This window comes from Embiotoca jacksoni, unplaced genomic scaffold (genome assembly GCF_022577435.1).
Source record: "Embiotoca jacksoni isolate LCO1_2020_lvr unplaced genomic scaffold, fEmbJac1.0.p SCAF_22, whole genome shotgun sequence".
Classification (NCBI taxonomy): domain Eukaryota; kingdom Metazoa; phylum Chordata; class Actinopteri; family Embiotocidae; genus Embiotoca; species Embiotoca jacksoni.
This window is the reverse complement of record NW_027185363.1, coordinates 5881644-5908602: the sequence shown is the minus strand read 5'-3', so window position 1 is coordinate 5908602 and position 26959 is coordinate 5881644. Positions and strand designations below refer to the sequence as shown.

The 26959-nt window shown below is 40.0% G+C and overlaps 1 protein-coding gene across 11 annotated transcripts in view; it reads left to right on the top strand.

The window, feature by feature from the left end:
* The window catches only part of LOC138203013 (adhesion G protein-coupled receptor L2-like), an 83619-nt gene that overhangs the window by 5662 nt on the left and 50998 nt on the right, over window positions 1–26959 (top strand). For all 11 annotated transcript variants that reach the window (XM_069157492.1, XM_069157491.1, XM_069157485.1 and 8 more), the window contains exon 2: window positions 14655–14867. In XM_069157492.1, the coding sequence (XP_069013593.1) occupies window positions 14792–14867 (76 nt within the window). In that variant the 5' untranslated portion in view covers window positions 14655–14791. The remainder of the gene's footprint in view (window positions 1–14654; window positions 14868–26959) is intronic.

Below are 26959 nucleotides of genomic sequence, written 5' to 3'. Positions count from 1 at the left end.
TCTGCCATGTGTAATGGCTATTTGATGCCTACTTGGTGTCAATCTGCGTTTTCTCTGCCTATTTTCAAGGTGAGGAGATATTGTCAAAGCCCTTGAACATTCCCTGGGCTTTGATTGGCAGGCGTTGTCACAGAAGATGAGGAGTGGTGGGAGTCGCACAGCAAAGAGAATCTATTACCCAGGATGGCACGGCGTGCTTTCACTATGTGTCAGTGCAGTCAGCCATCTTGCTCTCTCTGTGTCTGGAATAGTCTCTCCTCGGTGCAACGAGGGACCAGGTTTCAAGTTTAATTTTAGTAGTTGCCATAAGTAATATTATTGATGTTTTATACTTGGGTTTCATACTTTGATGAAATATCTTGTAAAACCCCAAAACATTTAGCATTTATCAGTGTCAGTGAGTAATCCATTTTATGTTCATTGGCAGTCAACATAAAAAAAAAGTATTGCAATGTAAATGGCATTCTGATAATACAAAAAAGCAATATAGAATTGAAACTTCAGCTGAGCCCTTTCTTGTGGAGTTGTGCTTATTTCCGCCATTTCAAAAGCCTCCCTAATACAGAGAGAGAGGGGAGGTAGGGGGTAGGGGGAGGGTGTACAGGTTCTGTGAGTTTCAGTGAGAGAAAAAAGCTTGTTGTTGATCAGCCAAGCAAATCAGATCTTGATATTTGAAGAGTGGAGTTGTGATTGCTAATCACTTCACTGCTGAGTTTTAATTAGGAGACTCATAAGCTTTCTGTCATTTCTCAGCAGAACATAGTCAAGCATCAGTTGTACTTAAGAGAACAAATAATTAGTTGTCCTTGTATTTAGGGCCACAAAAACAATCTGTTTTTTTTCTCTTTCATTTTGTAGTACAGATTATTAAGTTTTTTTATTTTATGTAATTCCATTGATTAAACATTTCACAGTAAAACTGTTTTGTGAGAGTTTGCTTGATTTAGACATCTTCAAACATATCTTGACCTTGGTGAGGGCAAAATGGACTTGTTTTGAGCCAGACAGCCATGCAGAGACGCTTTGTGCATGTGATTATTACCAAAAGAAGCCTAAATATAATCTTAAACTATTTTCTCTGGGATATTGCTATAGATTGGACTGGGCTTGTTTTGAATGGGTAGGTTTCTGTCCTGTGCTCCTAAGACCTTTGTTAGGACATTTTAATTACAGCAGAGCTGGATGTAATTGATCTAGGCTTAGAGGGATTTCACTGTCAATGAGAATGAGCCTGGGCGTTAATACAGCCGAGCAAATGCTTCCACCTCTGTGCCGCACTAACACACACACGCCCTTACACACACTCGCAGAGGACTGGTTGAGAAGAGAGGAGATACGTCTTCTCTTTGGCTATCCCTTAATTCAGCGAGGCGTCTGTCTCTTAGGTGTAACGGTTAAATCAGCCTCGCAAGAGCGGCTGAAATGACGGTGCACACGAGTCTGCCTCCCCTTTAACATATCTGTTGCCAACATTGTTGCCACCTGGAGTGTCCTCTTACGATGCACTTTCTTCATGGTTCCATGTTGTCACCCACAATCCTTAAATTTTTATAAGGCTGTTAGATAATGCTTCCCGATGAGGGTGAATTATTGATGGTCTTGTTCGTATGAGTGGGACAGGGCATGCTTTTAACTCTCTGAGCTGCTGGTCTCTTATCCGGTAACTAAGGGACACCGCACAAACACCCAAAGGAATGATGTACTGGAGGAGGAAAAAAAGAAAGGAGGCAGGGGGCTGAAAATAAAATAAAAGAAGCATGCATCCTCTACTCTACTGTTGGACTAAGCTACAGCACAAGGGAAACTTGGCAGCAGAGAAAAGCATTGCATCTACAGAAGCCTTCTGTGTTTTTGAAGCATTGAGATATGGTATGGTGGCTGTGCATTGTTGCTTATATGTGTTGGTTTATATGGGAGGATACGCTGCACTCTGGCTGCATTTTGTCACATATGTTCAAGTTTGGTACTATTATTAACACGGGATGCTCAGACAGTCATGTGAAGATGTCAGGGGAGTGACCGATTAGGTTTTGGAGTTTATGTGGAAAAATAAAATTGAGCTGAAACAATTAGCTAATCAAAACAAAATTAATCTAACTGCAGCTATGGATTTTCTGCTTTTCGCTTCCATAGATTCAGATTTTGGATGGTTAGTTCAAACAAACAAACAAGGTCTCAATCGGCTCTGGAATTTTAGGACAAGCAGTTTTCGATATATTCTGTTGTTTTATAGAAAACAAAATTTAATCAAATAATTGGTTAAATGGACAACATATAAATCGATAATTAAATTAAAATTTAGTCATTGAAACAACACTTAACTGGCCAGATTATAATTTAGAGTCCATGTGGATTGTTTGCCTGTCGTTAAAAGGGAAGCAGATATGTCCTTTAAAGATAAGTTATTGTGGTTATATAAACTCGGTCCAAAACAGCATCAATAGAATTTATGCACATTTCTTGGAGGAAAACCACACAGCCTCGAGTCGAATGTGTTTTTCTAGTGAAACTGAGGTTTGAGCAGCTACTTTGACCCTGAATGAGAAACTTTATAACGTGCTGCACACAGATTGCTCATCTACGTCTGTGTCTGTTGCAAATGTAGCTGCATTTTAATAAAATCAGTCATTCCCTGCTAATTGTACACCCGCACACCCTGACAGCTGTCCTGATTCTTATACTACGCACTTTCATCATTGTTCCAATTCATTCTCTCTGCACTCGTATGGCCCTTGTGTTTGCATTACAATGGAGCAAGCAGAACAAACTCGTGGAAATACTGGTAGAGCGTATAATTTAGCATACAGAAATTCAGCGGTTTTGTCCTTTAAGCTACATGTTGGTTTCAACATCTATATGGAGATGATGTTCAGCCAAAAACATTACTTAGGCTACTTTGACCCTGAAACAGTCAAATGTCTCAGATTTGTTGCATTTAGGCATGAAATCTGGCCAGAGGTGCTTGTTAAATTTTGTGAAGGGCTCATTCTGAGTGGAATCTAATCTCAATCAGAAAATGTAAAATGCAGGTCTTATCCAGTTGTTTCGATGCTGTACTGTGCAATTATGCCGTATTTTTTGTCTATTCTGATGTGTTGAAGGTCACATTGCAACCTTGATGAAAAGCTGTTTTTCAGTGTAACTGCTCTGAAGGAAGAGATATTTTTGGCTCACCTGCCAACCTGCAGTGGTCCATCTTTCAAAATGAAAACGCGATGTCATTTGCAGCCAAATAAGGGATAGTTACTCTTAAATAATAACCCCGAGACACTGAGACAGTCTCAGCCAAGACCGGAAAAGCACAAGAAAGCAATTATGTACAAAGAAACAAGAAAAACAAGTTCAACCCATTCCATTTCCCACTGGAAATGCTGTAGATTGATGCCTGTGTCTTGGTTTCCAAAAGCAGAGTGTGTGGACAAATTAATAGAAACCAATACTGAGAAAAACAAACAAAACAAAACAAAAAAAACGTCCAGGCCTACAGTGTGTATGTGCATATTAAATCCGTGGCTAATTTGTAACTCGGTACAGCCAAATGGTGTGTCTGGGCAATATGGCTAAAAGATATTAAGTTGATTTTTTATTGAAGGGTGGGTGAAATACTGTATCCCTACAAAAATATTTCTCGAATCAGTGCTGTGATTCAGACTAATCAGCCTTTAATAGATGCTATTAGATCTGAACAGACCACAACAGTTCAGGATTATTAAGCATTTTAAATACATTTTCTAGACAAATTGAATTAAAATACAAATTTTGAGACAGAATAATCAAAACTGTCCCTCTGGGACATGCAGCACGTCTATGAACTTAATATTATTGTCCTGCTTTCTCACAACACTGATCGACTGTGTTTAAAACAGGACACACACCCTGACATTAGATTAAAAAAAACTAACATATCATCAATCATTATCCAGTTGTCTCTCTTGCTCTTTTGGTTTTAAACTAAAATTCAACTGAATTTCAGTTGCGTCTCTGGGACTTAAGTCACCAGTTATGGTTCAGCTTCTCAACTTCCAAGCAACTAATTTCCACAAATTAACACCAATTTAAGATACAGAGTTTAGTTACAGATCTGAACAGTCATTACCTAAATTACCATATGTTGGCCACCAAAACAAAAAAAATATTTAAATTCCTTCCAACATTAGTTGATCATTGTGCCAGGTATTTTTTTTAAATTTTTGTTATGGTAGTGAAATTATAATAACTCATTTGTGATACCAATACTCTTTTTTGATATTTTAAGGAATATAAACCTTTTTTTTAATTCAAGAAAGCCAAACAAATAAGAAATACAGGTGGCAAAATAGCTAAATTATGATTTAAACTTGCAATACTTACAAATGTCCCATTACAGCAGATAAATACATGCAATGTGCAGACAAAAACCCAAATCTTCACTTCCATTAAACTCTGCAGAGCGTTGAGCCTCTTCTAGGTGTTTACTTTGGATTCTGGGCCTGCAACTTTACTGTTTTAGTCCACTCGCACTGCTCTCGCAGCGTAATTTAAAGCTGCAGCAGACAATTGTTTTCAGCCCAAAAAAGAGTTATAAAACCAACTGCCACCACCTGCCTATCGCCAAACAGCACACAGTCAAATTTAGCGACTAGTTAATATTGGAGCATTTAGCATCTTAAGAGCTGTATATTTCCCTCAGGAGTTTTGGAGACCGCAGCAGAGCTAGAGGAGAATATCTCCTGACCAGAACTGCGACTCCAAATTAATGATAATACTGATCTTTAACTGCTGGGTGTGTAATTAGGCAGTTGTTTGCTAACGGATTGGCTGAAACAACTTGGTGATAATATGTCATTGTTGTGTTTAGAGCCTACTCTGCTGGCCCTAATCCTAAAATCGACCCGATTGAAAGAAAAATCGATGAATCTGAGCGAGTATTTGATTCAAACTTTTAATAACCGGTGCTCTGGATAGATTTTGGATGGTAACAAAAAAGCACTGAGGCTCAGTACCAGTGGAAAGTGGATTTGAATCAAAGCTCAGTGACACAGATACACAGAAATCTACACGCATATCTGGCAAATGCATTAAAGCTGTAACCTCCATAACGTATATATATGAATCACATTATATTTGAACTGATACCTCAGAAAAACATCCTCAGCTAAACACCATTGCGGTTACAAAGCAGGCATTAACGATCGTGATGTTCTTTTAGAAAACACTTTTATCCAAGGCTGAATCATAAACATGCAGTTAGTTACCTCGCACCGGGACTATGAAAAAATAAAATGGCATTAAACGTTTCTCTTGGATTCTGATGGGTTTACCTGCAGAGAAAGCCAGTGGGTGTCTGCTGTCGACTGTTAAACATGGTGGTGGGTCCCTAATAGTATTGGCAGTCTTCTCGTGGGACTCATTAGGACTGACGATTACTCCACACAGTGGTGTAATGGCCAAGGTGTATGAGGCCGTTTTACAGGACTACTGTAGCTGCACCCCGTGTTGCAGTGGTTATATGAATTAAATCAAATTCCCGGTATGGTTTCCCCTGTCACCACATCTAAAGTTCCTTTAACATCATGGAAAGTCCTGCAGAGAAGAGTGTGGAGTCAGTTTCCACTTTCTTTAGCTCTCACACACCGTGAGACTCTGCTTTTGTCAAAAAAATTACACAATTGAGGGCTTGTAGATACCCTAATCTTATTGCTCTTACTAGAATCTTGATATCTTTTCATATCAGCAGATGTTTATGTCTTCATTCACTGCAGCTCTCACTGATTTTCTTTTACAGTCTTCAATACACACCTTGAAAGGTGTTTCAATTATTTAACTCGTCTTATTTTCTTTTCCATGTAGTATTTGAGTTATATAAAATAAAATAAAACTGAAAAATCAGTCAGATTAATATTACAGGATAGCAATATAATCGGTTGACAATCTTGAGTTGCCCAAATTAATTACATCAAGCAACTTCTAATTAAAATAACAAAGAGCTGAACGGCGTTTTAATTTTCATCTGAAATTTTAGAGCTTAAAAAAATATTTCAGGGCTGCAGCTAACAATTATTTTCATCATTCTTTAATTTGCTTTTATTTTCTTGATTCATGATTTAACTGTTAATGATACAAAATAGAGGAAAATGGCATGCATGGTGAGATCTTTGTGTTTCCGCTGTTTTGTTTGACCAACTTTATAAAACCCAAAGATGACAGTTTACAGTGACATAAAATGAGCGTTTAATCCATTATTAAAATTGATGCTGCTGAGTTTTCTGCCTACCGACTCCTTGTTTCATTATTTTACATCTCATTTGACCTTTTTCACACTGAGTTGCCAGTTATTTGCCATGAATGTAGTTAACTACATTGACCCTGCTATAAATGTCACCTTCATAAAGGTTATAATGTTCAGTGTTTGTTGAAAGAAGAGCTAATTTAACTTTGTGGTCATTTTAGAGGATGAAGTATCTGCTGCAGTTTATACTGACAGCAGAAAAATATTATTGTCAATATTGTGATACTGATTTTAGCTCAATTGTTAAATTATTTGTACCTTTGTGACTGTGACATGTCTATTTTAAAATTGCACATACTAAACGTTTGCTTCAACTTTATTTAACAAAATCTGATAATGACGTGTTTCAACACTGAGGCAAAAATTCAATGTTCCTATGAAGACACATTACAGACCAGAATTAAGGTGGATTAATACATTTGAGTCACTGAAACACTGAATTAATGGAGACCACACAGTGTCCACACTCACAGACCCCAAAAGTTCACGTGAAGCAGACAGAATTTTAGGCGAAAATGCGCTAGAAATGGACAAACATGACAGTGAATCCACTTCTGGAACATGATGAAACCAGGAGGATGGATGTATCTGTGTACGTGAAGTGAGCCATGAATTTGTCATTGTGACAAAGCAGTGACTGCATTAAATTGTTCCCATGCTGAAAGCATGCATATAACTTTAAATAGCTTCAAAAATCTGTACGAACATGCAGTGAGCGCAAAGTGTAAACCAGGATGTCAGGAGAGAAGCAGCAGCTTGTTTTACTGATGTAGATTATCTGATTAACAGTTATGATCCTGTGAATAAAATAAAGTCTTACTACATGGAAACAATATACCAACTGTATAGCTAAAATACAAGAAGGGAGTGATTGCACTACTAGTCGATGTTACATGAGGTTTATTTAAAGAATGGGAACAACTTTAGAAATGGTCTGTGTTCAGTATTAATTAAACAAAATATTTAACTAGTGTAACTTAGCTAGATGACAAGGAGACATAAAATCAATGGTGTAATTTCTGTTATGCTTCTCAAAATCCTAACTCCTTCCTTTTTTATAATTTTTGCTCTCAGTCAACTCAACTACTTTCTAATTAGTGGACGTTGCACCTCAAGTACTGAAGGTACTACTTGAGGCTGGAAAAAATATTGCCATCCCCTCTGGCCAGTTTACAATACATTTTTTCTTTTACAGTCATTATTTTCCTTAAATATACTAGAATTGACCAAAGTCAAGGGAAGGTGCAAATAGTAATACTAATAAAAGTCTATATCTGTTTACCATAAATATTACATGGGGGCTGCAACTGATGATTATTTTCATTATTAATTGATCAGCACATTATTTTTTTTAATTGATCAATCACTTGGCCCACAAAATTTCCTTGAGTTATTCATGAATTAATAATGCTGGGATTTATAGAGAACTACAAACAACCAATTTTAAAATACGGCAGTGTTTTTTATTTGTGTAAATATAAAAATCCTGGAAAGCACCATTGATTTCACGTGACCCCTCAATCCTGAAACCCAAACTACGCCCTTGCTGTCATTTCAAATTCGTTTTTTCAGTTACAGCATCTACTCCTTGCTCCCCTCAAGCATTATTGGTGTTTGTTAAATTTGCATGTATTTTGCATGAAACTGCTCTTCACTTTTTGCTACAAGCGTGCCACTTCGTCATTATACCACATTGTCAGATGTCCCATTTGGATGGGATTAGTGTTAACAGTGGGGAGGTGGAGAAATGTAATCTAAAATGGAGCTTGTCTGGAAATTTTAGCCCCATCTGAATCTTGCCATGTCAGTAACTTGTGTGGATTTTAGCGCTCGGCCAAATCTGGGACCTCCCGTGCCCAGCAGAAATAACCTCCGATAAAACCTCAGCTAGTGCCATCCGAAATGACAACCCTAAATGAATAGTTTGTAAATAATGTGTCATTTCCTTTGGGGGAAGAAGGACTCTGCAGGCTTTTCTGGCTTTTACCCTAAAAGTGAGATCACTCCGGTCCAGATGCAACATTTATTCTCCTTTTCTCTTCTGTCATTGTTTAAGCACGTTGCTGTCAATTGTGGAAATTATGTTTGATTGTTATGACACAGTTTTGGTGCGATGGCAGCACATAAATGGAGCTCTGTAATGCTGGAGACTGATTACACAGATTTCTCCTCGCCTGCATGTTGTTCATTAACATCACAGATGTTATGTATTAGTAGTTACTTTACATACATTCTCCTCCAAACTAAGCAAGTGTGAATGGGACTATAGTGTGTACAAATTTAACATCGTGTCAGTGCATTTTTTTTCCCCGTAAGGTGTGAAGATCAACATATCACCCACTGGAAATGTGTTGAAAGTGAATTAATCTGTTGTGTGTGTGTGTGTGTGTGTGTGTGTGTGTGTGTGTGTGGCTCGTGTTCAGTGAGTTCAGGTGGGGCTGGCATTGCCAAGCCAATCATGGTTTCCCTTGTAAAAATGCAGTTAAACATTGGAGTGAGCTGGAGGTGAGTAGTGGTGCATGTGTGGGTGTGTTTGTGGATAAAGAGAATGCAGGGGAGTGCGAGAATTATGCGAGGAGGAGGTGAGAATTGAGGCTTTCAGTAAATTTATGAAGAGACTGATTTAAAGGAGAAACCTCTCTTTTCCATGTCAGAGTCAAGCTGCTCTCTGCTCCTCTCTGGTGACCCTACTGCTTAACCAACTGCTCTGAGGTCAGTCTGTTCATTGACGTGCCAAGGAGAAACAGCTAACGGGCTCAGAGTAGCCTGAACATTAGTGAATGAAACTGACATTTGAGTCATTTTGTCCTTGTTTCCTTTTTTTACCTTTAGTTCTTTTTTTTTTTAAATATGTTTTCATTTAATACAATGTTCAAAAATATCCAAGTCAAAACAGCCACACTCAAACAAAAAGGCCAAACACGAGCTCTTTGTAGCTTCTCCTACACCAACATGAAATATGACACACACACACACTGTCCCATAATAACCATTTCAAAGCAAATCCCCCCCCCAAAAAAAAATCACGTTGTGATTGTGTGAACACACAGTCCCCCAAACCACCCAAACAAACCATGCAATATGCAGGCAGACGAGAGCAAAACACAATTTTCTGTTACTTTTTGATGCCCTGAAATCATTCATCAAAAATAAAATGGTTTGCACTCGATATTGAAACACAGAAATGCTCTTAAGTCTATTCAGGACATGTAGAAGTCCTGACTCCTCCTGTGCATCCTGCTCCAACTCACTTGCTGCCACTTCTGTTTCATATCACTGTAAATTCAATATCTTTGTGTTTTTGTTGATCAGAACAAAAGGGCTCTTTAAAGATGTCTACTTGAACTCTGGAAGGTGTTATTTTATGGTTTTGTGGTATTTATAGACTACTAATCTGTGGATTGTACAGATATTTGACCGATGAATCAATCATGAGGAACATTTTAGTTGTTGTTATTTTTTGCCTTTGACAGAAACAGACTGAGTTCCATTAATTATTTAAGGTCGGTTTCATTATTCCGTTGACAGATGATTTCAACTACCAACACCAACAGACGCATCCACTTTTACCCTTTTTCCAAGTGTCTGTTCCCCCCTGCACGGCTCTTTTTAAAGACTACACACCGTCCTTTCTTCATTTCGCGTGACACTAACCTGGTTGTTCAGCATGGTTCGTCTTTGTTCTCTTCACTTTACTAAGCTTCTTTGCTCACCCCTCTCTGTTTCACTATGTCCATTTGCCCGCTGGCACTCTATCTTATCTCCCGCCTCAATCTTTTGGCCAAGAGCTGCTGAACACACCAACTGTTGTACGCCCTCAATAAAATAGTGAAGCATTGCACCTTTCAGGGGGTTTTCTGTTTGGGCTTTTTGAGCAGCTGAACATTTCAACTTAAAAGCATGCTTTTTCTCTAAAGTCTCCTTGTAATCTAGAGCCATTTATCCCGAAGAGAAAACAAGACATAAAAGCTGCAGCTGCCTTGAATTACAGTTTTGCATATTTGAATGTTACAGGAACACATTTTGACCCACACCTAAATGTTGTTAAAATTTCTGTGATCTACCAACATCTTAAAAAAAATACCTGTTGACATATTAATTATTTATAGGCACTGAATCAGGAAGTAAATATGATGGGATAAGTAGCGCATGCTGGCTCACAGAACCTCATCCAAAGATTGTGTTTTCCTAAAAAGAGAGAACATTTTCCCCAAAATATTCAAACACCAACCTTTTAATGTGCAAAATGGAGCAGAGCCACATAACTTTTCATTTCTATACCTTTCTTTTTATAGGTGAAAATGCCTCAAATTTTTCAAAGTCCAAGTTCAAATTGACAAATTCCCTGTTTTGTCCAACCAACAGTCAAAGTTTCAAACACATTATTTAGAAAAGAAAACAAGCAAGCGGTCACATTTAACATTCTTTAACCAGTGCAGTTTAAACTAAGTATTCTTATTACCTCAAAAGATAATAAGAATTATTGACTATTGATTAATTGATTTACTGATTCAACTCTGTTTTTTGTCATAAAACCATGAACACATTTAGGTATGGTGTTAAACTGCTCTTAAACTTAAGAAGTCCAAGTTTACATCTTTAAATATCTTGAGTTTTTTTCAAGCAGGAGTCATAAAAGACAATGAAAACCAGCAAATATCCATATTTGAAAATCTGGAACTAGTAAGGTTTTGGTGTATTTGCTCACAGAATGACTTCATTTCCTGTCAGTCCTGTAATCAATTAATCTAAGAAAGAATTAGATTCTAGTTTAGACCTCTTCTTGAGATTTGGTTTTATTATTTCAGTGTGTGGAACTGTGAACCACAGTTAACAGGCTGTTAATCCTAATAGTAGTCTATCTTATCAGCTAAGTGTTGATAAAGCACACTCGGCAGACGGCGCTCGGTGCCGGCGCATCTCTGTTTCTGGCAGTTGATGGCAACATCACTGGTGGAGCCAAGGAAATGACATCATGTCCCTGCAGGGCCTGAAAGCGCAGCCCTGACAGGACTGTCATGACAAAAGAGTTTCTTGGGAACATCAGGGTGCACCAAGGACAGAAAAAAAGTGTCTGGAGGCTGTGTTTTCTTAGTTCCTGTAGTTCCCCTCTCCCACTTCTACCCCATCAACCATTTTCTGATGTTTGAAATTCCCCTCTCACATGTGTGTCTTTTTTTGTCCTGAATGTAGGGCATGGGGGCGGGGCATAAAGTTCTCCAAATTAGTAGTTATTCAAAGAGTGGAAGACAAATCATTGTGTTGGCAAGATCCAGCTCTACAGAGCCACATCTCTATTTCACTTGTAGGTTTTCAGCTTACACTTGGACTTGCGCATTAGTTTTGTTCCAGTCTCACTTGATATGTATGTATGCGCTCTTTATCTCTCTCTTCTCCATATTGACAATTGAAAATAAATTAACATTCCTGGGCTTTATTTTTGTCTTCTCTAAGCCTGTGGAGAAAACTTGGAGGCGAACCCAGGAGGTCAGGCCATACTCACAGGCTGTCAATCCTCTGCGGTGACCCCACCGCCCCTTTCTTTCTCCCCCTTCCATTCTTCTCCTTCTCTGCTCCCCCTCTCCCATCCATTTAGTCCCTCCCGGCTTAGAAACTCTCAAACTCCCCCCTTCTCTCACTCTCTCTTTCACTGGACGCCTCTCCAGCTTGAGTGAGGCAGACACAAGCTTTGTCACAGGAGCCTCACATTCATTCAGCCGGCTGTTGCACACAGTCTTGCATTTCATGTTAAGACATGTGGGCTGTCTCCTTCTATCCATTTATTTTAATTACATTTTAATTGCATGCCGTCCTTTTTTAAATGCTTGCTTATTATTTCTATCAGGCTAATGTGAAAAATTTGCTGTGGACTGTGATTTTCTCCATTATCTTAACTGATGATAGATTTCTCTTCTTGGGTTTCCACAGTGTATGCATAGGAGACAAAAGTAAAACAGATGTCGTGAATGTTTGCGTATCATTTTTCATTTTATTGGTGGAGTTTTTGTCTCGTTTCCAGAAAGATATACTGTTAATAGAGAGAGAAAACCTGAGGGAATATATAGCCTTGAATTTTTTTCTAGAAAGAGACGCTCAAACGCAGATGAAAATGAATAACTTTTTAGTCAGTTATATTCTGGTGTGTATTAAAGGTTTGAGCTCATTAGATTTAGTGTAGGTGGTGACAGTTAGTCATAACTGTGTGCACCTTTTTTTTCTGCCTCAGTGGAACATGATGATCATTATGCACAAATCGCTGGCCAAGTAACAAGTAACCTCAATCCCGAGGCTTCAGGGGGGGTTCGGTGTAGATAATTCCTCAGCACAATCTCTGAGGGGTTAACGATGCCTCACTTACCTCTTAAAATCATTTTCTGCTTGAGAACATCTTAGCCCCCCCCACCAATCTTCACCCCCCCCGTTCCCTGATGTGAAATTATGATACGTCTGTCAGTACTTGTGTAAAGCATCTCAAATGTTAATCGCCTAATCCTTTTATCTCAAGTCCAGACCGATTCACTGCTAAAATCCCACCAAACAAAACAGCGTTTTTAGGAAGATGAGCATGGCTGTGTCCTGCATCAGCTTAAGGGAGAAAGGAGATGTTACTCAGCAGGGTGACGGCTGATCAGGAGAAAGAACCCCGGGGTGGTGAGGGCAAGACTTCATCCACGACGCCTGGCAGGCTCTCGCCCCCTGGTGTCTGGAGGGGCTGAGTGGCTCAGCAGGCCCAGCAGGCCAGAAGGGCAGGGGATGTCCCCCCAAAGAGTTTCCAATCTCCTCCTGTCAACCACCATTACGCCTCCCCCGTGGCCCTAGGGCCTCATATTTGGTGATGATAAATGGCTGCGGAAGACGTCACGTGCTCTGCCCAGTATTGAACTTGTGGCAGTCTTGTTGGAAGATTATGAGCAGCCTCAGTAGACATGGTATGAGGCTTCCCATGCAGCGCAAGTCCCCTCCAGTTTGTTCTTATCTGATCTGGTTCGGTGCCACTGGCAGATAAACAACTGGAAGACAAATAAAACCACAATTCCAATGAAGCCACCCAAGTTTAACTGATAAATTATAAGTTAGCTATATGTGTGTTTCCCTGGCACGGCCCGTGCTGCACCGCTGTTCGGCCAGAGTGACCTCAAATGAAAATAAATACTCTCAGGCTTCAACAGGCGAGGTGGAGATCCAGTGGGCTCTGATTCAAGCGTTATCCCCCCAGCAGCCATCGGTCATGTATAGAATGAATCTAATAGTGACTTAAATTATTGCTCAGTATGCTAATGTGAAAGCTTTCCATGTTTTGTGGGTTTTCATGTTGCCAAAAATATCCAGGCGCATTAGTCAGGCCCAGAGAGCGATCAGAGCTGACTGCTGTGCTGCTCAAATTTAGGTTCATTATAAAATAATCAGGGCGGTTGACGGGTGGCTCTGAAGGAGCAGCAGTCAGAAACAGGAAACATTCACTCTCCCCTGCATAGCGACGGCTACTAAGTGACCGAACCTGTGTGTGTGGATCCGTCTGTGTGTGCACCGGGGAGATGCTGGATGGCAACCACAAGGGAATAAACAAGATGCATTATCTGTGTGTGTGTGTGTGTGTGTGTGTGCGCATGCTTGAGTGGGAGTATGGATGCTTTCTCTCTGCATGTGTGTCCACATCAGAAGGAATGTGTGTGTCCTTGACTATATGTTTGTGCAGGAATGCATATATGTGTGTGTGTGTGTGTGTGTGTGTGTGTTTGTGGCATTTCACATGTGACACAACACATCCCTTCTCAGTGCTTGACTTTGGTAAGCAGCTTATCTGTCTGGTGTGTTAGTCTGTCTTAGGCGCTAACCTTTTGCTGCTTTTGCAGACAAAGGATTGTTTTTGCCACCCCTTGATAAGGAGGGACACAAAAGTAGCTCACAAAGCAGCCGTGTCTCTAATGGCGTCCTGTGTGAACGTGTTGCCGGAGCGACAGGCTTTCTCCCGCCGGGATCCAAGAGTAAATGGGGAAGGTGGAACAGGGAAAAGTGGGAGAATAAGGCAGTGTAAACATTCAGTTGTAACACGCCGCCAAGTGCTAAATGAGTGCTCAGCACCAGGCACGCTATCTCCTTTGTTTTCATGTCGGTGGCCTCATAAACACTTGAGAACAAAGTCTCAAAATTCCCGTAAAACTCGCGTTCCTAACAAAGCATTTGTTTACTCAATCAGAACACAGTCAGGGATTTTCTTTTCATGTTGTTCAGGTATTTGTTTGACTATGTTTCATAAGCAACTCGCACATGAATGCAGATTTAAAAATTACACCAATTAATCCAGCAAAGCCAAAATGATGATGATGACAATAATCCATTTCCTCCAATTTTACACTGTTTACCCTCTTCTTTTTTTTTGTTCCAGATGAAAAGATGACTGGTGACACTTCTCCGAGAACTACTGATCGTTGACATCGTTCCAGCTTTCATCTCTCCAGCTGCAATACGTTGAACCACTATTATCACCAACAGGCTCCTGCATCATTTGCATACAGCGACACAATGGCCTCTGCTCTGTTGAAGTGTCCAGTGTTTCACTGCCTCTTGCTTCTTCTCGTTTGCGTTCACTGTTCACAAGGTGAGTTACCATGGAGTTGCACAGCAAAAAGTAGCGTTAATGTGATTCGAGCCAACCTTTCAAGAAGCCACTTATTATTCAGCTTTTAAATGCGTTGAATTTATTAGCACACATTGTTGTGGCCACACTAGAGAAGTGAAGAGCTGTTATGAAGCAAGGATGCCGAGTTCTTCTTCTTTGGTTTTACCCTTGAAGTTTGAAAGAGGTGTTTCAAACACTTCGTGCTGAACTCACTGAATACTCCTCGCAACCCATGAACACCTTGAGTGACACATTTCTTCACTTTCAGAGCAACACTCAAATGGTATGTCACAGTCCTTCCCCTAAAGGCTCATAGCTTCACCTTTTCTTCACGATGAGCTTCATAATAGATTATTTGAGTGTACTTTGAGGTGCTGGAGCCGCAGAGGATATATGCATTTTTTATTCGCGCCTTAACAGGATTGTTCTGAGCAGCCAGTATACCTGTAGCCATCAAAGGCAGGGCTCTTGATTCTGCAGTGTCGAACTGGGAAACAATGTGTCAGTGTTTTTAATTGTCTGCGATGACATCTGAGGACTCTTTTTTTTTGTGGTTGCTTCCCTCACTTTTGATTAGGACATTTGGCTATAATTACAAGTATTGTCACAAAACACTCCCGTCAGTTACATGCCCATCAAAACCACTGATGTTGGTATGTCTGCCTAATGATGATCATTAAATTTTTTTCCCCTTTCAGTCCCATTGTACCAGGAAACAAAGTAACCCAAAATCACATGCTTGTGTGCCAAGCATTGATTACAGATTGATGTTGAAGCATATTATTTTGGGGGCTTCCTTTTCAATTTGCATTTTGCCTTTTTTCTCTCTCTTGCTGTTTTGTTCTGTGATAGATTTCTCTTCCAATTTTAGTTTCAGGTCTTGCTGTGGAGTACAATTTATTAACAAAGGCAGGCTGCTATGGAGCAGGCTTCCCCAGCAGTGTTTCAAGCACAGATGCATTTTTTTGTAGATTAGCAATTTTAGATAATATGGAAGAGAGTCCTACTGAGGTACTTGAAGAATAGCCCTCTGATTTGGCCTGGCTTAGAAACTGAGTTGAATAGTGCTGTTGAATATCTTAAAGAGGAATACTGCTTTGGTATGCAGAAAGTGCAGGTTTTGGGTTTCAGTTGATGTGAGGGCTCTCAAGCCTAAGAATGCATATTTGCCCATCCGTCAATAGAGGAGTGTGCGTGTGCGTGTGTGTGTGTGTGTGTGTGTGTGTGTGTGTGTGTGTGTGTGTGTGTGGTGTGTGTGTGTGTGTGTGCGTGCGCGTGCGCATGTGGGCCCATCTGAAAACAATATCTGATTCTATCCACATGCCACTCACCTTCAGCCTGTCCAGCCCTGAGGGCCTGCATCCCATCGCTTATGATCTATGTTTCCATCGGAGTCCCTGCAACGAAAACTCTACTTGATAATTGCCTCCTGTCCCTCACCGGGAGAGTGTATAATCAGGTTATGATTTTCACCTAAAACATTCCTCACGCTTTGAAATGCTCATCGACATAACCGAGAAGAAAGTTATTTCTTTCTCTCCTGGTATTGACTTTCCCGGCCAGTGGGAAGAATGAACACCAGTTGGGCTTTTGTTTTGACAAACCTTGTGCAAAATCGAATGGAATTGAAAGCTAGCAGGGATATAGTTGGAAATGCACATTGTCATCCTCAGAGGATTTCAGTATTTTCTATAAAGTGACTCTCGGTTAAAGTTATCCTTTAAAGGGGCTATAAACTATATTTTTACGATATCAATGTATCAGATGACGTGTTTAAGGTGTTTGCTCATGATAAATATAGAGAATTACCATGTGAATCTACAGCTCTGCTCTGCTTTACAGAGCTTTTATAGCAAGTTGCAAGTCATTGTTTAGCTTCGGCCACAACTTTACTGTTTTGGGTTCCCTCTCACTGCTCTCGTAGAGTCATCTTAATTTGCAGCAGGCAGCTGTTTCCAGTGAAGAAACCCTGATAAATTCACTTGTTCAGCTCCAAACAGTAAACAGGCACAGTTAGCAGTTAGTTGGTGAACATAGTGGAGCATTTAGCAGCTAAAGAGCCAGATAATTCTCAGAGGAGTAGGCAGGAACCAAAAACAGACCTAAAAGGAGAGGCAATCTTGGACTTTCGTTCTTCAGATGAGGAGGTGAGGAGATAAAATTAAAAACAGTAATGCTGGATTACATGCATGCATGCATCATTTCCTGCAAATCCTTTGTGTGTGGGAAAGCAATTTGAATCATGTGCTGGAATGGCAGACTCTCCTATTGACAATGAAAGCCACTGTACAGAGGTAATTATAGCCAATGTGAATACAAAAAAATTCCATTTGATTGATTTGATTATAAGTAATTTAAATTTGAAAAAAATCTTTTTAATGTTTAAAATGTTGTATAAAGGAGCAAAGAAAACACTGACATGTTTCTGAATTCATTCTATGCTCTTCTTTGCTATCATTGTTTGCACTTTATTTTCTCCACATCTTTGTTACATTATATAACAGATCTATAAAATTACACTCCTGCTCGAGTAAAGTAGGTCATGCAGGTATCAGATTTGTTTTAGAAGTCTCAGACCGCCCAGTCTACAGATATAAAAGAAGACGACCAGATTCAAAGGGAGCAGCCACGAAGGCGGGGCAAATGCATGGGCACATACCTGCTGTGACTGAATGGGAGTGGTTATCTGAGTCTTTAAAGTAAACAAATATAGATTTAGGGGGGTATTATGTCATGCAGTCAGTGTCAACACTTTTAGTTAGCTGCTGTGTTTGAATGCCAAAAGGAGAGCAGGCACCTTAGCGTTCATATCTGGATATTGCACAGAAGGGAAATGTAAAACATGAAGTGTTTTTTGTTTGAGAGCTGTTTCATATCTGTTGTCATATCTATCTCAGAGTAAAGAGGCAGTGTTTGTTTAGGTCCTAGAAATTGTTGCAGCATGGCCAGAGTGTGTTAATTGCAGACATTCATATGGGTTTTTTAATAATCAAGTCAGCAGACACAAGAATCATGTGTAAGCAAAATGCAAAATGGAGCGCTCGATTCCTGAAAAGAACAGTATTTCTGTTGGCTTGGAGCCCCTGCTGCTCTGCATAACACACTGTTCCCTTCTCTCTAAAGGAGATTTTTTTATGATTGTGAAATATTCCTTGGTCAAACATACCAGCATGCTTGTGTTTCTCCCCAAAAGGTTGTAAAGGTTAACATTACGTCTCAGCACAATATTTGTCTCAAGTAGTGCCATACATTGTGCTGATGGAAGATCCTCCCTCGTGCCACACTGGTATTTCCAGTCCTGGGGTTGACTGAATGGGGGAAGCTATTGTGCTCTAACTCCTCTCTGGCCCCGGGCCATAGACATCCAGTCTGTCATCCATTGATATGCTTGGCTTGCCATTTTATAATTCATATTGAATGCTGTGGGTCCATGGTAGGGCGATCATGAATTATCAGCTAAACCATGGGAGATTCACAGATGACTGGTCAATCTGTGTGGTGAGAACAAGCACAGAGGAAGAAAAAAAAAAATCAGATATATCAGTCTTGAATAAAAATTCTGCCCTACTGGAAGCATTTCAAAATAAGGCAGGGGTTCATCATCTGCATTGAATGGACTTTCCTGCATACTGGGAGCCATGCAGAGACAGATAAATTGTCACGTTTCTCAGTTTTTTCAAATTTTTTTTTTTCTAATTTACTAATGCAGTTTTTCAGCATTTTGCCACAATCCCTGCCTGCTGTGTGCAGTTTCTCAGTGTCTGTGCAGTGCACTAGATATATGTCTATGTAACATTGCGATACAGTATACTGTTTTAATAATAACTGAGGGCCTGGAAAGTTTTGAATCATAAGAGAACATGAAATTTAAATGAGCCAGAGTCACATGAATCTCTAGGATCAGGATTTCACTCAGAGGAAATGAAATACAATATCACCCTTGATGGGGTCATCCTAGATTTATTGCAACAATGATTTCCTGAGTGCGTTTTTTGGTAAAGCAGCAAGAAATGTTTCCATCCAATATGCGTATGTGAGAGCAAGTCTCCGTTCCTTCAGGAGCGAGGCATGTGTTTTATAGTGTGTTTAGACATGATTGTAAAAGTCGCTGTTATACGGCCGGCTGATGAACAAACCCTTAATTTAATGGGCTAGAAGCTACAGGTTTCTGACAGTTTGATTTCATTTGGTAAGCATGCCTTAAATCTCACTCGCTCGCAGCATCTCAGAGCTATTCAATTTACACCCCTTATGGTAACAAGTTGTATAAACATTTGACCAGATGCCTACCCCACTCTTTCCTTTCTTAAATGCTGTCTGCACATGTTTTTTTTTTTTTTAATCCCTCCAAGCAGCCTAATTCAAATAATAGATGAGTCCGGCTTACAACCACAAAGTAGTTTGCCTCAGAATCTAAACTTTTGGATTAGCTCGGTGTAAGTCGTTGCTTCACAGGAGGGTTCAGCTGCCATAACAAAGTAATTCTTTTGATCTTGAAAGGAAGCAGAAGGGTTTCAAATAAAATCAAGTCTACAATATAGAAAGCTGCAGAGGTTGTTTTTTTTTGTTCTTGCTTTTCTTGTGTGTGTGGAGGTGTGTGCCAACAATGTACAGTAAATCAGGTTTGGAACAGAGAGACAAAAAGTATTTACAGCGGCAACAAGAACCTGTCGGATTTCAGTGTGGTTCAATGTTCCCAATACTTTTAAATAGCTTGGAGGCATGTCACAAGTAATTAATTTGAACAAAAAGCACAGGAGCTAAACAAAAATGCAAAAACAAAAGCTGGCATTTTACATTTAACACCAAAGGGACATTGTGTCAAGGCAATCAAAGCATGTTGCTTCTCTGAATACCTGCAACATTTATTTTTTATTTTTTTTTAGCTCTGCCACTTCAACTGTTTTTTTCTTTAATCATGACATATTTTAAGCATTCATTTGTTAAGGAGAGCTAGATTATGTAAACACATAATGTGTGTAAAAGAACACAATGGCCATTTGAACAAAAAGCTGATCGCTGTTAGAAAAAGAAAAAGAGAGGGAGGCTACAATTATATTTACTCTTTGTGAAAATTGTTCCAGAATGATGCATTTGTCTCTACCTGTCCTCCTCGTTCCATATCAGAATTGTCATAACAGCTCAGGTGTCACATTTTTGTTGCTGCTGTTTGTGATTTACAAAGTAAGTGCTGGTGTTAAAACTGATGTTGACAGTGGGGAAAGGATAGCAATCAATAAAAGAAATTATGATGGATTCGGTAAATGTGCTTTTTGTGACTCAAATTTTCATACGTGTCCTCTGAAGTCAGATGCAGAGGGACTGATGTCTAAATATAAGATGAAACTGGTCCCACTGTGGTTTGGCTACCACTGGTTTCTATTTCACTTGCTTTTGCATGGCTAATGGAGATATAGGATGTGCATCAGTGTAATGATGTGTGTTGGGTCTCTGTATCTCTGTGTCTGCCGGCTAGCTCTCACTACAGGCCATGAATGCGGCTCTGTTGCATTCACTGTATTAGTAATCTCCTCAGGCTGAGACTCTGGGCCATAGAGCATGAACCACACATTTTTTTTGTCTTGGAATTAAATGTCACCTCAGGGTGGGTCACCTGCAAACAAAAGGCCACCAGCCGATTTGCAGGTATAAACAGTCTAAGATAAGGAGGCCCTCTCCTGCCGTGCAGGAAATTGAATATGTACGCAGCAAGAAAAAAAGTCCGAGAAACAGCGAAGCACAAAGAACGTTTTTGTTTGCCTTACGCTATCAGTATTGACCCCCTCTTGTAGCGTGTATCCCCATAGAATGTGCAGGGCACAATGGCCTCATCGAAGATGAGGGGCAGGAAACTGTCTGTCATCAAGATCTCCCCATCTCCGCATCTCTTATCAGTGCTCCTGTTTTCTGCTCACGTTGACCGGAATGCTGGTGGAAGGGAATGGGGCAAGGTCATCACGCTGAAGTCAATCAAAGTGGTCAGTGTTCCAGAGATAGCAGGGGGTTATTGCCAAGGAATGTAGTTTTTTTTTTCATTGACTTTCCTGGTAAATCTTCGAAAACAGCTGTATAAAAGCCAACAAAGGCTTTTCCCCATCGACCAGTACAGTATGTACAGTGTATGCCGATCCACTGGCTCTGTTCAAAACGTTTGTCTGGGGAAATGACAGATCACAAAGAGGTCAAAGCTCGTCATTGTATTAAATTCACAGAAAAACATATTCATCATTCGATAATTTGTACTAAAATATGTCCATTGTAACCTTTTTTTTGTTTTTGATAGATACTAATGAAACAAAGTCACTCAATCTGCAGACTGCGCAATTTATTACAGAACATTGTAATAGCTGCAATAGCAATGGTTGTCTCATGCCAGCAGATTAGCTTTGTTCTAAATTTGCTAGCTCAGCTACCCTTGTCATTTGACCCTTGTTTGGCAAATTGTAGAGGTCTGTTGAGAGTAATCCTGTATGCAAATGTCAGCTGAATTTTCCTCAAACTGGACACAAATGCAGGCACATATGGGTGTGATCAACACATTTTTTTAAATGATGCAAGTCCAGTCCTGGTGCAGAGTACACAGTCTGGAAAAAGGGCTCCTGGAGGAAGAACATTGGTAGCTGGAGCTCAGGATGTGTCCTGAAGACATGACTGATAAAAAATCATCCATTAATCTAAGCCAGCACAGAATCTGCTTTAATTGCATGAAAAAAAAAAAATTGCATTTTAATGTTCAATGAAATGTGCACTAGATGAGAAACATATGTTAAAATGAAAGAGGCTATACAAAACATGCATGAAAGGATTTTTGCGTGCATCAACAAAAGCCACAATAAATCCATGTGTTGGAATCAAACACAGAAGCACAATTTTATGCCAAAACGAGTACCAAAACTGCACTGGGGAATCTCATCTACATAAATGCAACCTCAGTTACCGCTCCATTCTTTTTGCCGCAAGTGGGTTTGTTTAGAGACATGGAAACACTGGACTTGTGACCAATGGAAGTGGCAGTGTGACGATGCGAGACTCTGCCTCTGCATTAAGATAAAGTCTGTGTCTCTTATCAGAGTTGTCTCTTCATTATCATCTCAAGGCCCTGATCTCTTTTTCCTAGTCATTGTTGTAGTCTCTGGCTCATTAGTCATGTAATCCGTGTTCCAGTTGCAGCTTCTCCTGACACCCTGTCTCCTTAACGTAACAGTAACAATAACAGTAACAGTCCTGGACTCAGCTTCAGATTCGGAGGATGAAATGGGGGAGAGTCTGCCTCAGCAAACTAGAACAGAGACACAAACATGTGATGTGATGGAGACAAATCCACATCCTCCTCCTCTCTTTTTTCCTCTCTATCCCTACCCTCAGGGAGGCACCTGACTTTTTCTTGAGACATTTCCCTGAGTGGAAAATCCAGCTGGGGTTTAAGTGCTGGGGTAAAATATGGGCTTTAAGGGGAGTTAAGCATCACTCAGGGTAGATCAAACCTGTGAAACTGTAACCCTGCTGCACTCGGGAGCGTTGCTTTAACTCACCTCTTTCTATGTGTTTCATCAACTCCCCTGAAGAGATGCAACAGTGTGTTAGACATTGAACACGCAATGAACTAATTCTGTCAAAGTAGCACTCTCTCGGGAGCATATATGTTTTTTTCATCTTCCAAGTCAAACATTTCTTTTTCATATGTTTAGCCTCAGTGACAGTTATTTGTATCTTTATGAAAAATATGTTTCTCAGTAGACTATACAAGGTGTCGAATTATACTTTTTCTTTAATCCAAGTGATGTGTCCATGGACCAAACAAAAGAAGACATTATATCTAGCAACGTCTTTTCAGCGGAACTATTCCTGTCGTGATTTATATTAAGCACTGACCCTTTGCATTTAGAGGATTATATGTATTAGTAATGTAATGATGCTCCCTCTTTCCGTGCTGGTTTTCTTTGATGTGCGCCCACAGGGTCAGGGATCATCCTACCAATCGACAGAGAAGAAAACTTTGATTTTCTTGGCCAAATTAAGACACAGTCATTATAGCCTTCACTTTCTGGCTTTTTTTTTTTTTTTTTTTTTTTTTTTTCTCTTCAGTTCTTCCTCTCATGGGAGAAATTCTTCATCTGCAGCCTTTTGCAGCTGAGCTGGCTGTTCTGGAGAGCCAAAATAATCCACCGTGTCGACTCTGCATCACTTGTGGCAAAACTTAAACATTTTCTGTGCGTTGTGTAATTCCTGAGAGGTTTCCTCAGAGATTTCAGCAGCATCAAAACAAAGCAGTCTGTTCATTTCAAGTATTTTGTGTACATAGAAGGATTGTTTGATAAAGGGGCTTGCACATTGAAAGGAAACATCCTGTGTTTTTCAATTAAATTATGGCTTTTCTGACTAATAGGGCGAATTTTGCTCTTGCTGATCAGAAAACACGAGTGCAGCAAAACAGCTTGCGGACAGTGCGAGGCCGCTACAGCTTTCCAAATAGATTTCAATTTTACACAAGATCTTTTCAAACACTTTTCTTTTAGTCCAACAGAAACACAGAAAGGAGCTCCCGAGATTAGCTGTTGTACCATCTGGCTAAGCAAACTAGCTGTTGGGGGGAAAACTACCTGCAGTACCAACAAACATGAGCCCACTTATTCTCTCATGATTCTACTGTAGGTAGGCTAAATAGAAATTACAAAAAAATGTCATACCGACTTCTGTTTTTGCTTCCAGTTATTTTGTCGAGTTAATATTTAAATAGCAAGAGCAGTTGTTTTATTAGGCGACGGTTTCCCCTAGAACTAACTACAATATCCACTTTCGGTTGGTCTCGGAGACGAGCACTTCAAGGAGTAGTTTTTGGGAAATGTTTGTTTGCTGTCATTAAACTTAAAAGGACAGAATCGACTCCACTCGTTATATATACACGATACATTGGTAGCATGGAGTCAGCAGCCATTTAGCTTAGCTATAATTATAACCACGTACATCAAATAAATAGCATCAATTAGTCACATTTGTGTTCCGTTATTAGTATCAGGTCATTTCCATATGAGGGCAGATAAAAGACTCATATAACATATTGCTGCATGGATTGTATTAGTGTTATCGGATTATGATCTTAACACATCTTCTTTTCATAAAGAGGCCACTACCATCAGTGTCGTCATCAAACATTCCAGATATCTACAACTTGGAATCAACAAGTCAGAGAGAGGCTGGCGTGAATGTTTTATCCAACTCAGCTGTTTGCAATTGTGATTTAAGCTACAAGACATGAACGCTGCGTATTTCTTGCATTTACTTGGCAATGCAGACACTTTGTGGAGTCTATTTTGCTCAGCAACCTCATAGGAATGCAAATGTAAAAAGAATTGTCAGGAAATGTCATTTTGTATGAATGTATGAATTAAGCAAATTGTCATATAGCAAAGTTATACGACGCTCATGTTTTATTGTTTTAGAGCAGGTAGGCAGATTTTGTTGTTGCACAGAGCAAGGCTTGCTGTTTTCCCCCGTTTCCAGTATTTGTACTAATTAAGCTGACTGGCTCCTAGCTTTAGAGCTTCAAAGCAGATTTACCATACACGCAAGATAGTAATCTAACTCTGAGCTTGACAGGGAATGAGTGTATCTCCAAAGTGTTGAAAATATATTGACTAACAATTTGTTTTTGTTTACTTGGAAACCTTTAGCATGCTTGTGCAGCTAGCATCAGTATACATTGTTTTGAATGAGCTGCCTTTCCAAAATCTTTACAAGGGTGGTATGTGCAAATTTTAAGAATAACTCGGTTGTCAGACTGGCCACAATTATGAGAATAAGACTCAAGTTAAAAAAAAAAATAGCACACTTTCCATCTAAGGTTTTGCTGTTCCCTCAACAGAGAAAATATTACATGCCTGCATCAGGTGTGATAGGATCTAGCTCTCTCCAAATGGACCCACCTGAGGAGTTAAGAGGTGGCAGCAGGGTCTGTCACGATTAGCCTCAGCAATATGATAAATCCTTCTCCTTAAACCCCTTCAACGAGATGTGTCAACGGGGGAGTGTGTCATTCTCTCCACCTATATACTGTTTTTTCAAGGTAAGAAAACATTTAGGAGATGAATTAGAGAAAAACCAATGGCCATGAATACAAATGACAGCTTTGGAATTTGAAGTGGCAACGATGAATTCATGTATCATTAAAGAGAAAAAGGATACGACTGAGAGCGCTTCATCTAACCACAAATGGACTCGGTCCTATATTGCCAGTTTCTATTTTAGAATACTTATATGGGAATCAAGAGTGTCTGATAGCAGTTGTCTGGGAAAGGCGGGTGTAGCCCCGGGGTTTGTGGTCTTGTCTGACACTGTCTTTAGAAACAATTCCCAGCAAAGTGGAGGAGAGCGGGGACTAAAGTGTCACGGGACATGGTGCCATATGTCCAACTTGATTTTCAGTGTTTCACCACATTTCGACAGTTGAAATGAAATGTGAGCTGTTGTGGCATAGTGAAGAGTTCTGTAGTCTATATTTGAAAAGCAGGTGTTACTTTGTAAATCCCAAATCTCATTTCTCATCTCCCACCTCACTTCGTTGTGTCTCTCACATCTGATGGGTGGCCGTGCTCTGCATTTGTGAACATTTTAGGTAGCAGCATTGGGTGCTTCACAAATTTGGGGATGTGGACATAGACATTTTGTTTGTTGTCTTTGCTGAATTCGAATTTTTACTTTTTAGTTTGCCAGTTTAGAGAAATATGTCCAGACTGAAGTGTGCTTATGTTTTATTTAATACATAAAAGGTTTACCGTAGTGCTCTTTTGATTTTTTAAGCTCATTTTTCTACTTGGCCAGCAATCAGAAAGTTCCACTGAACAGATTAGAAAAGCTGCTGTAAAGAACAAAGAGGCTGGGGGGAAAAAAAGACAAAACATTGATGAAGCTTTGTTCCTTAATGCTTAGAAATCAAATATGTTTATTATATTTTTTTTGTCCTACTTTATGAGTTCCCATTGAAAATCTTTCCTCCACTAGAGCAAAACATGCTGTATGACCAGTCAGTCACTCCGGATATTGGATTATGGAGGCATCTCCCGCTGTTGGAGGAAAAGCTTGACTCTAAGATTTGCTCATTCTTCCAAAGATGTTCGCTACCAGTAGTATAGGGAATAAAACAACATAAAAAGACAAACAATCTTGAAGTACTCCTGCTGTGACCACGGTGGGGGCACTCTTATTTGACTAAAGGCTACACCCTCCTTTATGCTGCAGAGAAAGCGTCCCTGTCAAACCAAAGCCCAGAACAATGGGGGCCAGCCTTGGGGAAACAGGGCCATTTGCATGCAGCTGTTTGCCGTTTCCAGGACCACAAAGGCCAATCAAAGGAACCTTAATGGAGGATGACAAGCGTCAACCAACGCCTTTACTTTCTGTCTGTGCCAGCCCTCGCCACTCTGTCTACCCTCCAAAAATGGCCCACTTTTTTTTTGGGGGGGGGGGATCAAACATTCCTACAGTTTTTTTCTCCCACCGTCTGATGTCCTGATGCTGTGGAGGTTGACGGGTTAAAGGTTGGTCACGACTGCACTCTTGAGCGCTAACACGCAGAGCAGCAAAGATGAACCCGAACATGTGTGTTATGGTCCACCGCTTGCAGTTGCCAAATGGCAATATCTCAACACCAAACCTCCATTATCTTTTCGTTTCATCTCCTGGGTTTTAAAAGCCACAGAGTGTAACTCTGGATGGTTTCAGATGCACCCATCTGAGCCACAGTACCACTTCCAATTTCAAGGGTGTTGATAGAAAACAAAATATGTATTATGAGGGGGATTGTCACCAGTGAATTATAGGCTGTCAACTGGAGAAGAAGAAGAAAAAGCTCCCAGAATGCAACACATTGAGAAGCGGTCCCAGCCCTTGCTTTGCTCTCTTGAGCTCAATAGACGGCTTAGCAGGCAGGTCAGGGGGAGGAATCTGAAAAGCTACTTTCCTCGCAGTCACTCACTGACCAGAATGCCTGATAAGGCTTCATGTCAACAAGGCCAGGAATAGAGATCAGAGCCAATTATAGCTAAATCAAAGTGGTTACCGTGGCAATTTGACTA